At 40.3% G+C, this 13645-nt stretch overlaps 1 protein-coding gene across 3 annotated transcripts; it reads right to left on the bottom strand.

The window, feature by feature from the left end:
• Positions 1-527: 527 nt before the first annotated feature.
• Positions 528-9836, bottom strand: ZNF35 (zinc finger protein 35). 3 transcript variants are annotated; one of them, XM_008071366.2, is made up of 4 exons: positions 9729-9836; positions 7750-8070; positions 6689-6833; positions 528-2547 (listed from the first exon to the last, which is right to left on the bottom strand). In XM_008071366.2, exons 2-4 carry the CDS (start codon positions 7939-7941, stop codon positions 1301-1303), a joined length of 1584 nt encoding a protein of 527 aa, XP_008069557.1. In that variant the 5' UTR covers positions 7942-8070; positions 9729-9836; the 3' UTR covers positions 528-1300. The 3 variants fall into 3 exon arrangements, with proteins under 3 accessions (XP_008069557.1, XP_021574874.1, XP_021574875.1); XM_021719199.1 differs by having other exon boundaries at positions 7750-8067; positions 9729-9822; XM_021719200.1 differs by having other exon boundaries at positions 7750-8067; positions 9752-9822.
• Between the last annotated feature and the right edge of the window lie 3809 nt (positions 9837-13645).

Below are 13645 nucleotides of genomic sequence, written 5' to 3'. Positions count from 1 at the left end.
CTGGATGTGAGCATAAGCTCTGCCACTTGTTACTTGGCCTTGCACTAATGACCACTCTCAGGTAAATGGGCAAATACCTCTTTTAGTGATAGAAGGATTAAGGTAATGATCTATGTGAAAGTTCAAGATTAAGTGTCAGGTATCATGATTTGATACATGAAGGTATACAAGAATAAAATTTATGTATAAATACAAGGCATTTATTACATAACTCTACCTATTGCATAGTTTTATAAATGATTTCTGCGGGAATAAAGGCTGAAAGGGTAACAAAGATACCTTACCTTAGTTTCTTCATCATTCTAAAAGTTTTCGTATTCCAATTCCTTTGAACTTCTCAAAATAATCAAATTAAGACCTCAGGAATCCCACTTCACCTCCTCCCTTTCCCTTCATTTTCCCTCTTTGGTCCTCTCAGAATTAGAAGAGCGTGACCACTTTCTGTAAACACCATTCATAATGTAAGAATGAAACCCAAACTGAGCCCTTCGTTGAGCTTGAGCAGAATGAGAGCAGAGACAACTTGGGCATGTCTCCAGGCAAGCTTTATTCTTTGATTCCTCTATCCAGGAAGGGGCAGATAGTTGCCTCTCACCCAAATGGAATGCGATGGGAACTGAGGAATTGTCTGGAGAAAAAGCTGTCAATCTTAGCAAATGAATATAGCTTGTGCATGGGGTCTCCGTCAATCCTTGAGTGCTTGGTCATACAGACTAGGGAATGGTCAGAACAGACTCATCAGAGATCCCTGGAGCTTGACGATACCAAGGTTCAGGAGGTATACACAGCAAGAAAAAGGCTGTTTCCTATTTCTGTCCCTTTTGGGAGCAGTAGACAATTAATAGTTTTTTGTTTTGATTGACTTTTTAAAAATTACCAAGGGAAAAATTACCTGGGGAAAGCTTATAAATGTTCATAGATTAGTTGTTGTTGAATGGTTACCCTAAACAGTTTCCTTAACTAGTCACTGTTTAACCCCCAAATACTAGAATCCAGGGTTCAAAGCTTCAGCATTCAACCAAGCAGATAACCTGCCTGTTGTTCAAGCAATTGCCAGAGTTAAAAAAAAAAAAAAATTTAAACAAAAAAGACCTTTCCCCAAATAGGATCTTTATCACTTAGTTTTTTATGACTTGTTCCTAAGAAAGTAAAATTTCATTTAAAAAACACGACTGCTTAGGGTACAGTTAAAACAAAGTCCTTGCCTTTAGGTACTTAGTTTTCATTTTTTTTAAATTAGAGGTGTCTGATTTGGCGGGTAGTGGGTCATGACCAAAGCCGGAGGTCTTCCTCTTCCTTGTTATTCGACCAGATGGGTTCTGTGGTGCCGCATGAGGTGCGAGTTAGAAATGAAAGCTGCGCCACACTTCTCACATTCATAGGGCTTCTCCCCAGTGTGGGTTCTCTGGTGCACAGTGAGGCTCGACCTCTGTCTGAAGGCCTTGCCACACTCATTACATGTGTAAGGCTTTTCCCCATTATGAATCCGCTGATGAATAAGTAAGTATGAGCTACACGTGAAGGCTTTCCCACACTCATTACACACATAAGGAAGATCTCCACTGTGAATTCGCTGGTGGACAATAAGGCAAGAGAGCTGACTGAAGGCTTTCCCACATTCGCTGCAGTCATAAGGTTTCTCTGCAGTGTGAATTCTCTGGTGGACAATAAGGTGTGAAAAACAACTAAAGGCTTTCCCACACTCTTTACACTCATATGGCTTCTCACCAGTATGGCTTCGTTGATGTACAATAAGATTTGCACTCTGGGTAAAGGCTTTGCCACAATCATTACAGGCAAAGGGCTTCTCCCCAGTGTGGATCCTCTGGTGAACAATGAGGTTTGAGCTTCGAGTAAATGTTTTCCCACACTCGTTACATTCATAGCATTTTTCCGTAATATGGACTTTCTGATGCCGAGCAAGTTGTGAGCTATAACTGAAGGCTTTCTCACATTCACTGCATTTAAAAGTTTTTTCTAAAGAGTGGATTTTTTGATGTACAGTTAGATTTGAACTCTGAGTGAAGGCTTTCCCACATTTTGAGCAAACATAAGGTTTCTGTCCAGTGTGGATTCTCTGATGTACAACGAGGTTTGCACTCTGAATGAAGGCCTTCCCACACTCATGACATTCAAAGGGTTTCTCCCCAGTGTGAATTCGCTGATGCACAACAAGGTTTGCACTCTGACTAAAGCCCTTCCCACACACACTGCATGTAAAAGGCTTTTGCCCAGGCTGGATTTTCTGATTTTTAACAGTGCCAGAATTAAGGTTATATTTTTCCCCAGATTTCTTACATTTCTGGTCTTCTTCCTCTTTGAAGATTTCAGGTAAGTGACAGTCATTCACTGGCACTTGTCTGAAATCTTTCTTTTCCCTCTTTATTCTCTGCCTCTTTAACACGTTTCCTTTTTCACAGGCTTCTCCTGACTCAGGTTCGTGAGGGTCAGCTTTCTGGATTCTTCCTGTCATTATGAGGGGTTTTTCAGATTCCTCACATATTTCAGTTTTGGGAACCAGTAACTGTAGATTCTTGGTTTCAGCACCTGAACCAAGACAGAAAATACAAATGTTAGCTTTCTCTGGTCTAGAAAAAGAATAGGATCATCAAGTCATAAAGGTGAGAAAGTATGCGACTTCATCATTTCTGCAAAGTGCCTTCATCAAAGACAAGAATTCCTTGTTACCACTGCTCTGTAGGGTCTTCTGCCAAGTCTGTGCCATCTCCCCATGCCCCAGCAGAATCCACTGATTCATGATCTTTCCAGCACTTCCACTTACCTCCATTAGACACTCAACCCTCTGCCACGTGCTAGGAAGGCCTAGTCTCCAGACAGCACTCCTGGTTGTCTGATGACTGTTTTCACAACTAAGGTCAGTTACAAAGGACACCAACTTCTCCCCAGACTTGTCTTTTTACCTTGGCTACTTAGAGTAGATTTGTTTACAAACCACCAGTTAATTAGAGATATTCATTACCTGTGAACAAAGATCTAGCAGCTTAGCCTTCTGTGTCTGAGGATGCTGGATGTCAAAGAAAGAATAAGCATGGAAAGGGTTACACTAATGCCAGACAGCCACAGCAGCCAAAAGCATAGGAAACATTAAGAGGCTGTGCAGCATAGAGGTTCAAAACATGGATTCTGGAACCAGAATGCCTGGTTTCAAATCCCTACTCTGTCATGACTTTGGGTTAGCTACTTAACTTCTCCATGCCTCAGTTTCCTAATCTCTAAAACAGGGATAATAAATAATAGTATTTAGAGATTAGTTTCCTAATCTCTAAAACAGGGATAATAAATAATAAGGCTGTGACTGAACCAACAGAGTTATTCTATGTCAACTGCTCAGAACAGTGCATGGAATACAATAAGTGATCTGAATGTATGTAGTGACTTTCAGCCTGACTGACGGTGCTGTGGGGGGCCAGGAAAAAACCCTTAGGGGAGGGGAGTTGCTATGGTGATATACAGCTATACTGTAAGATATTAAAGTGGAAACTTTGCAAACCCTTACCCTTGTGTCAAGGGAACAGCTTAGCATTGTCAAGGAAAGCTGACCTTGTTGGATTATGGCATAGCTGGCCACACAATGCCAGAAAACATGAGAATCTCTCATGATTTTCATTTTTATTTTTATTGTTTTTTTGAGTTGGAGTCTCACTCTGTCACCCAGACTGGAGTGCAGTGGCCGCTCCCGGCCACTGCAGCCTCGACTTGCTGGGCTCCGGCGATCCTTCTGCCTCAGCCTTCTGAGTAGCCGGAATTACAGGCGCACGCTACCACGCCCAGCTAGTTTTTGATTATTGTAGAGATGAGGTCTCGCTGCCCAGGAGGGTTTCGAACCCGTGGGCTCAGGCAATCCACTCACCTCAGCCTCCAAAGGCGCGGGATTACAGGCTGAGCCACCGAGCCCGGCAATTTTTATTTTTAAAAAAATTTTTTGTGTGAAGTATTCTGAATTGTTCCATATACAGTTTTATGTCTTTTCTGTTTTTCATCTGTGCACTGCCTTCTCCTCTTTTATGTTCTCTGTTATTTCTCATTACCTACATCTCACTTTATTTTTCTCCCTTCTAATGTCTCCATCTCTGCTCTTTCTCCTTTGCTTCTTCCTCTCCTTTGCTTTAATTCCCCATCATGGACACTGGGGCCTCCCATCGCCCCCACCCCAGGTATTTCTCCAACAGGAACAGAGTCCAAGAAAACTCTAGTTCACAGCTGGATTCCCTCCCTGACCTTCATGCCTATTATCCTTACTGGGAGATTTAGAATGTTACATTCATGAAAGATATAGACCATATCTATGTTACATACATGAAAGACAGCAAGTATCTAGGGTATAAGACAAGAGAATTTAGGCCCATTTTGTGTCCTGAAGTTCAAATCTCCTCAAGTGAAAAGATTAACCATCAAATAATCCAGGACCTATCATCTTGGCTTGTTTGAAATGGTATTTTTCCTTTTTTGGACCAAGTAGGATTACTGTAATTCTAGAAAAAAAAAAGTATAGAAATAATGAAAAACTAGACTAATTTGTGATCAACCAGAACACAGGCATACAGAAGTTTTGAAATCAATACTGTATTTTCATTTTTTTAAAAAGAAGAAATCTGAAAAGCTATATGAACCTGCCATCCTAGCTGGTGACTGTGTTCTGAGATAAGAAAGGTAATTTGATTTACTAAATTCATAAATCCCATTCATTACACTTATAAAAGGTGTGTGTTTATCAAGATTCTACTTACAAGACTTATAAGCCTGCCTTGTTAGATGCTCAAAATATTTGAAGAATTAGATATATTAAATTTGCAATTATGGTTTTATATAAGAAAATATGATATGTAGTCAGAGTTAAATGCTTAAAAAATTTAATCCATAAAAGTTGAAGCATAACAACATGAATTAAAGAAAAAGTAGGCCAGGCATGGTGGCTCATGCCTATAATCCCAACACTTTTGGAGGCCGAGGTGAGAGGATTGCCTGAGCCCACGGGTTCGAGATCAGCCTGGGCTACTTGGCGAGACCTCATCTCTACAATAAATCAAAAAATTAGCCAGGTATTGTGGCGTGTGCCTGTAGTTCCAGCTACTTGTAAGGCTGAGGCAGAAGGATTGCCTGAGCCCAGCAGATTGAGGCTGTGGTGGCCGTGAGCGTGCCACTGCACTCCAGCCTGGGCAACAGAGGGAGACTCCAGCTCAAAAAAAAAAAAAAAGAAAGAAAGAAAAAGAAAAAGTAAAAATGTTGTCATTTTTATTTAAAATATTTCTAGATGTACAGATGTATAGATGTAGTTAAAACTCCTTCAGATGTTAAAACCCCAGAAACACAATTTCCAAAGTACTTTTATGTATTTTGTACAATTTCACCATGGAGATGAAACTGTCCTTCAATTGTGTGGTAGCCTTAAAAAGGACAAGGTTGTGTGTTACTGATTTCTGTATCTCCAGCACCTATCACACTACTGGACACATAGGAAGTAGGCAGTCAACAAATCCTGTATTTCTTGAATTAAAGCATCCAGTTTGTAGATCAAGAAATGAAGGTCTCAGGAGAGGACTTACTTAAGGTCACAGAGTTATCAGAGGCAGGGTGGGCAATCACATTCAGGTCTCTCTTATTCCTAAAGCTCAGTGTTCTTGCATCACCTGCTGCTATGGAAATAGCCAGCAACATAAAAAGTGTGAACAGGGTCTTGAAGTAAGAGGCACAGCAGGAAAAATGGAGGCCCTTCCTGATGTATGGGTGCAGCTAGCTGCTGAAGTTAAGACTATGAATGGCTGGTTAAGCAAGGAGATAGAAAAGAAGTAAACACATTAGAGAGAATAGAACATAAAGCAGAAAGAAGCTGCTGAGAGTTTGGGGGATAATTAAAAATGAGACAAGAAAATGAAAGGTAGAGATCTAATTGTTCCCACAGCACTGGTTTAAGAAAATGATTTGGTCTCCAAATGTTGAAAAACTGGCTAAGGAGGACAATGGATTCAAAATATTTAGATACAGGCCTGTATCAGGTAGAAAAAAAAGGGACCCTGACAGTCAGTCAGGTAATTGCTTCTGCAACACAGGACTCAACAATTACTGCATTCTTGATTCTAAGTAATATGTCACTTCTTCATAGTCAAGCTTCTGCCATGGCTGAGATATTTAGAACACATTACCCTTTCCTGAGCCTCAGCTTAGAGATAAGATGATAAGTCCCATCAGTACAATACCTAGTTTTGGCAACATTATGGTTGACACAGCCGCTCAAAATCTTCTACAATTAGTACAAAGATCTATGAAAACAGAACACTTCCAGGGCATTTTCTCAAAATCACCACAAAAGTTGACCATTCCTACCTTAGCTAACTTCTCTTGCAGACTCACCAACTATGATAACCACAAAGCACTTGAACAGGACACATGCCTACAAGTGCACATGAAACTTACTGAACAATAAATATGATGAAAAAGTGAATTTGGAATTCTATGTTTGTTTGATGTCTTGAGCCTGTGTGCAAAATGAGCCATTTCCCATGACAAAACATAGGCATTTCTCAGTAGTCCTCTATCAGACCTCTCTGACACTTTCAACACCAAAATACTCTCTGTTGTTCAAACTAGGAGACCAGATGCCCAGCAAAGTTTTTGACAATATTTTGAGAAACCTCAATGGTCAGATTCTGAATCAGGGAGTTAACCTTACCTAGAAAGTTCATGTTCTCATGAGTCTCCAGTATCTCGCTCTTGGCCAGAGTCCCTGGTAATGAGTAGCTGCCAAGGGGTGAAGCAGCAGGTGCCTCCTGCGTTGCTTTCAGGACTACTGCCATGTCCCAGAACATGTTCTGATCCTAGAGACAAGCAGGTACATGCTTATGAGGGGACTGGTGGTGGGGTGAGTACAGTTTTGAGAATGAGAACATAGGTATCTATTCCTGGAGGCCACAAAACTTTTTTTTTTTTAATGGAAAAGAAAGCCAGAGTCTCCCCTAGCTAACCCTCAAGTCAGTTGGGCAGAGAAGCAAGCTTGCTTCCTTCTTCCCTCTTACTTTGATTTTGCCTAATTCTCACTCCAGAATCCAAACCTAACTTGCCAGTGAGTGCATGACAAGAGGAGAGAGCATATGGGAAGATTTTTCAGAGAAAACTTTTCAGAGGTCTAAAGATCAAAGAAGCAAAGTTCTAACCTTATTTCTCCAGAAAGGCTCTGGGGGATCTCTGCCCTTATTTGACTAGTAATGGTAAGGGATGTCTTTGAAAACATTAAGGACACAGCACAGTTTACAGTCTCACTACTCAGCGTGGTCCACAGATCATCAGTATTTGTATCACCTGGAAGCTTGTGAGAAATGCAGAATCTCAGACCTCAACCTAAACCTCCTGAATCAGATTTAACATTTTAACGAGAGCCTGTAGGTGATTCCTAAAGTTTGAGTACTGGCTAGTGCTGTCAACCTCTGACTGGAATCACCTGAAGAGTTTTAAAATATACAGATACCCAGGTCCCACCCCTAGATCCTGATCTAATTGGAATAAATTAGAACTGACATTTAAGATTTTGTAAAAAGCTCCCCAGGTTTGAGAACCACTGGCTTAAACAAAGTATTGAATGTCACACCAGTTAATTATATTACAAAAAACCTAAAAATCAGAACTCTAACCAGGAAATAAGACACGAGGTGTGGAAGCAGAGGGGCAGAGTCCCAACTTAAGCTACTTGAAGTCCTCACGTCTCTTCTCCCCTCTTCCTCCCAGGCCACCCTTTACCTTTTCCTCTTCTTCTGATACATCAAGGCCTGTGTGAAGACCATCTCCAGGAGCCCAGACTTTGATGTTCTCAGAGGGCACTTGTTGGCTGGAAGCCTGACCTAGAAAGTCTTCCTCCTCTTCCTCCTCCTTTTTCACCTTCACTGGGCCCCAAGGGGCTAGAGCCTTGACTTCTCTCAATTCTGTAGTCATCTTCTCTGCTCAGCAGGGTAACTCCTATAGTTGGGGGCTGCCCAGCAGAGGTCAAACCCCATCTAATCTTTACATATCAAAAATTTTTCTTCTTGAGTTTTTTCCCAGTGCCAAGATGAGTACTGTCTACTGAGAAATCAGAAAACATTGTCAGTGTAACGCAGAGATTTACTTGGATGCCACTCAGCCCACAGGCCAATTCCACTAGTGTCTGGCCAGTGGCTACTGTAGCACATGGAATGCTCTATTCCTCCCCCTCATAAGATAAAGGAGTTGGACTGTAAACATGTAAATTCTTTCCATAATAATCACATTGCAAATGGATTTATATAACATCCAGTGATTTTTCTTTTCCTGATTAAATGGTAACATATTTTTATTGTAAGAACTTAAAAAATACAGAAAATGATTAAGAAAACCCCAGTATATCTCCAAAGAGATAACCACTAAACAATGTAAAATTTAAGATATTTCTTTTAAGGGAACACCTCCAACCATATTAATGATTTTATAAACTTGTTTTTGATTATGGGGATACATAGTTTCACAATTATCATCATAGTGTTTTTTTTAAGGGGTTATTACAAAGTTTACTTTATTGCCAAGGATACAAAATAGTGTGAACATTATTTTGATGTTGCCTTTCTTCATGCTTTTTAATTGCTACACAGTTATCTATGACATTAAAATATTTTCACTCTTATTGAAAAAGGATGAAGTAATGTGGAAATATATAGAATTAAATGTCACATGCATCAGTTTAGATGGGAATCCTACTCCCTTTTCTCTGTAATTACATATATATGCGTGTGTATACACACACACACACACACACACACACACACACACACACACTCCCGCATATTGTGTATTTTTCCAAAACACACTTTAGATCATCACACTTATACAATGTTAAGCAACTTGCAGGTTTTCCTATTTCCAGTTTATTTTCCTAATAACAATTGTTAAAAAAGTTTTCTGGGAAATAGCCTTTTCTTTTGCTGAATTATTCCTTTAGGATAAACAGAGGGATTACTGGCTCAAGGAATTTATGGTTGATATATATTATCAAATTACTTTCCAAAAGCACCACATCAATTTACACCCCCACCAATTATCAGCGGCTCCTTATCATAGCTAAGCCAGCAGGGTTTTTAAAAAATTGTTTTCAATTGGTGGGTAAAACAACCTTACTATTTTGGTTGATTATGAAGAGACTGAAATGTTTCTTTCTATTCCCCTTTGAATGTTTTATTAGAAGAAAGGTGTTAAATTTTATTTAATCCCCTTTTACAGCCATTGAAGTGATTATATTCTTTTCACTATGTTAACTGGTAACTTACCATATGCACTGAATTTCTTGAGTAATGCAATAGTATTATTCTTTTCATGACTACTTGGCAGGAAGGCCCTTGACACGAGATCTACCTTGTGTATACAAGGTATATACATTTTTTAAATGGACCTCCAGCCCCAGACGGCACAGAGCCCTCTATCAGTCTTCCCTTTCAACGTCCTTTCCCTATTCCCAAACGTGACAATCCAGCCCTTCCCCTCGCGGCCCTGTCTCTGGATCTGCCTGATCCGCTCGCTAGTTTGCGTCCAACCTCTCCGAGCCAGGTTCCCGGCAGGAGGCAGCCGGGATTCAGAGCGGCGGGGCACCGAGTCGCCCGGACAGGACTGGTGTTCCCTAGGGAAGGATGCAGCGGGCCGCCTCTCGGGCGGCCGCCCCTGGGATAGCCCCTCCTTCCCCGACGTTCGTATCCACCCCCGGCGACCCGGCTCACCGTGCGCAGCTGAGAGGTACAGCCCGAGTTCACCAGCTCTGAAGCAAGAAGATGACGGACCGGGACACCGGCTTCCACCGGCGCGAGAACAATGACCGGACAGGAAGTGCCTCGGGACGGGCTTCCGGATCCCCAAGTCGCCAGGCTGGCCTCTCTAGGAATCTCGGAGGTGCTTTCTTCTCTATGGGTGTCCAAGGTCGCCCCTGCCCGAGGATAGGGTCAGAGCGCTCAGAAGGAGGGTAGAGGATCTGATCCTCAGGGAGGGGCCCATCCCCGGCAGGGCATGAACACTCGGGCGAGGCGCGCGCCCGGGAGCCTGAGGCTACAAAACATTAAGCTGTAGAAAAGCACTGATAATATCCCTTAAACGTTTTATTTTGAAAATATCAAACAGTACAGAAAAGTTGAAAGAACGGTACACTGAATACCCGTCTCCTCCACTTGAATACGATGAAGACTTTGTTTGCCTGATCTCTCTATACATACTTAAAAGCATTTTTTAAAAAAAGTTGTAGGTGTCAGAACACTTCATTCCAAATAATTCAGCATGTATCCCTTTAAAATATTCTTCAAACACCACTATCATCACAGGTAAGAAAATTAACAATAATTTCCTAAGACCCTTTAATACTCAGTCATATTCAAATTTTCCCAACTGTCCTAAAACATATGTCATAATTCTTTTTTCAATTAGTCTCACACACTGTATTTGGTTATGCTCTTTAGTTTGGGTTTTTTTTTTGTTTGTTTTACTTTTAATTTAGAAATGATTTACAGGAAATTGCAAAGACAGTACCCTTTACCCCTATTTCCCCTAATGATTACATATTACATAATAATATCAAAATCAGGAAATCAACATTAGTACAGTGCGTTTATATTTTTTTCATTTTTATCACCTGTAGATTTGTGTAACCACCAGTACAATCAAAATACACAAGTGTTCTATGACCACAAAGTCCTTCCTGGTGCTACCTCTCAACAGTTCCATTTAACCCTCTCCCCATTCTCCCTCCTACCATCCTTAACCTCTGGTAACAACTCATCTGTTTTTCATGTCCATAGTTTTGTTATTTTGAGAATATTATATGGATAGAATCATGCAGAGTATGATAGACTTCTGGAATTGGCATTTTCACTCGCATTAATTCCCTTGACATTTATTTGAGTTGTGGCTGGCTATCAGTAAGTCATTTCATTTAATTGTACAGCAGCAAATATTCTATGGTATAAATATACCATGGTTTGTTTTAACCAACTGGTGAAGGATATTTAGGTTGTCTACAGGTTTTGATCATTATGAATTAATCTGCTACGAACATTCATGTACAAATTTTTGTGTACATGTATGGAACAAATGCTCAGAAGTGTGATACTGAGGCGTATCATCTATACATGTTTGGTTTTTACAAGAAAATGCCAACTATTTCCCAGAATGGGTGCACCATTTTACATTCCCAGCAATGTATGAGATCTAGTTTCTCTGCATCCTTGCCAGCACTGATATTATTTTTTAATTTTAGCTATTCTGATAGGAACATGATTGTATCTCATGATTTTAACTTGTATTTCCCTAATGGCTGATGATGTTAAGCATCTTCTCATTTGCTATCTATACTTTGGTGAAATGTTCCTGTCTTGTACTCACATTCTAATTAGATTTTTTTTTTTACTGTTAAGTTTGGAAAGTTCTTTCTGTAGTCTAGATGCAAATTCTTTACTGGATATATGATTTGCAATGTCTTTTCATCCCCATAAAAGGGGTCTTTTGCAGAACAAATTATTTTAATTTTGATAAGTTCCAATTTAACATTTTTCTTTTCCTCTAAGGAGTATGCTTTTGATGTCATTTAAGACGTCTTCACTTAGTCTTAGTCCTAAAGTTGTTGGTTTGTTTACCTATGCATATCCACTTGCTCCATCAGCATTAGAAAATGCTATCCTTCCTCCACTAAATTGCTTTTGCACCTGTCAAAAATCACTTGGGCATTTGTGTGAGTCTACTTCTGGTTCTTAGTATCTAATGGCTCTTTAGAATTTTTCTTTTTTAAACCCTCATTCACATTTAATGCTTTTGATTATGGAAATTTTCACACATACACAAAAGCAGAGAACAGTATAATGAACTCCCAGATTACTCATCCAGTTTCAACAATGTCCACTTCTCTCTTTCATCATGATGACATTTTGAAGAATTCAGGGCAGTTTTCTTATACAATATTCCATTTTCTGGATTTGTCTGTTTCTCAAGGTGTCTTTTGCTTTTTTACTTCCTGTATTTCTTGTAAACTGGCAATTAGGCTAAATCAGATTGAACATTTTGGGGCTGACTACCATCACACGAGGAGGCACATTATGTGAGCTGTCTTAGCAACATTACATTCTGCTACTTGGTTACGAGGTAAATGACAACTTTCTTCTTTTTTTTTGGAATTTCTTTTTGAGTTGGAGTCTCACCCCATTGCCCAGGCTGAGGTGCAGTGGCATGCTCACGGCCACCTCAGCATCAACCCATTGGGCTCTTTATTTTTATTTTTTACAGTAGAGATGAGGTCTCAAGTTACCTGGCTGTTCACTAACCCATGGGCTTAGATAATCCCCTCACCCAGGCCTCCCAAATTGATGGAATTACAGGTTTGAGCCACTGTGCCCAGCCTTTTTTCTTCACTGTTAAACTACATATGTCCCTTTATAATTATCATATAATCTGGGGTGATTATTCTACAGCATGGATATGAAGCATTTTCATATCCATTACCTCCTAACAACTTTGTGAGGTAGATATTTTCCCTTCTGTTTAACAGATGAGGAAATCAAGTCTCCAAGAAGTGAAGGGCCTTGTTCAAAAGTGGACGAACCTGAATCACATCCAGATCTTAAGTCCATTCCAGTTTTCAATCTTGGGGAGCCAGCCCTCAGAAAGCTGTGGGGTTGAATTAATAACATTTATTATAATCAACACACCACTTTGACATTACTAATACTAGAAAATACGATTCTTATATTCAGATATTTCTAGTCCAGCTATAGAACCGGAGTTTTGAGAATTACAGCATAAACTTTTCAGCTCAAGAATGTAGGGTAAATGAAACCTACAAATGTACAAAAGGGAACAGCTGAATGAATGGCTCATAGGGAGTAATGAACAAGAACTGCCCAGAAATGGATGCTGCAAGGGTTTAATCAACACTTGAAGAGGTTGGCTCTGTGTAAAAAAATTATGTAGTAAATTAAGTGCTGGGACAAAATGTTGCACAAGCAACAAGCTATCACATGACAGTAATGATGAAAAGTTAATTAGAATTGAGAATGACTGTGGCAGGGATCATCCCCTCAGCTGCTGGGGTCAAGGATTTTTTTCTTTTAAATCAATGATCAAGGGAAGCAACATAGTATTGTGTTTTCATTGTGACACTTGACATCTGTTGTTTCTAATTCAGAGGTTGGAAAATAGTTTTCCCTGGCATCATTAATGGCTGGCCAATATTTCTTCCATACACACAAACTAGATATGCTAACTATTAACTTCCTTTGACATTGTAAAGGCAAATTTAAAAAATATTATTCTTATAGCACTAAATTCCAAAGTTAACTATTCACCATACTTCTTATAAAAATGAGAATCTTGCCGGGCCCGGTGGCTCAGCATGTAATCTCGCGCCTTTGGGAGGCTGAGGTGAGTGGACTGCCTGAGCCCACGGGTTCGAGACAAGCCTAGGTGGCGGCAAGACCTCATCTCTACAATAAATCAAAACATCAGCCAGGCGTGGTAGTGCATGCCTGTAATTCCGGCTACTTGGAAGGTTGAGGTGGAAGGATTGCCGGAGCCAGCAGGTCGAGGCTGCGGTGGCCAGGAGTGGCCACTGCACTCCAGTCTGGGCGACAGAGTGAGACTCCAACTCAAAAACAAACAAAAC

Source organism: Carlito syrichta, unplaced genomic scaffold (genome assembly GCF_000164805.1).
Source record: "Carlito syrichta isolate Samal-C Ts95f unplaced genomic scaffold, Tarsius_syrichta-2.0.1 Scaffold314298, whole genome shotgun sequence".
NCBI lineage: Eukaryota > Metazoa > Chordata > Mammalia > Primates > Tarsiidae > Carlito > Carlito syrichta.
This window is presented reverse-complemented; position numbering and strand designations above follow the sequence as displayed.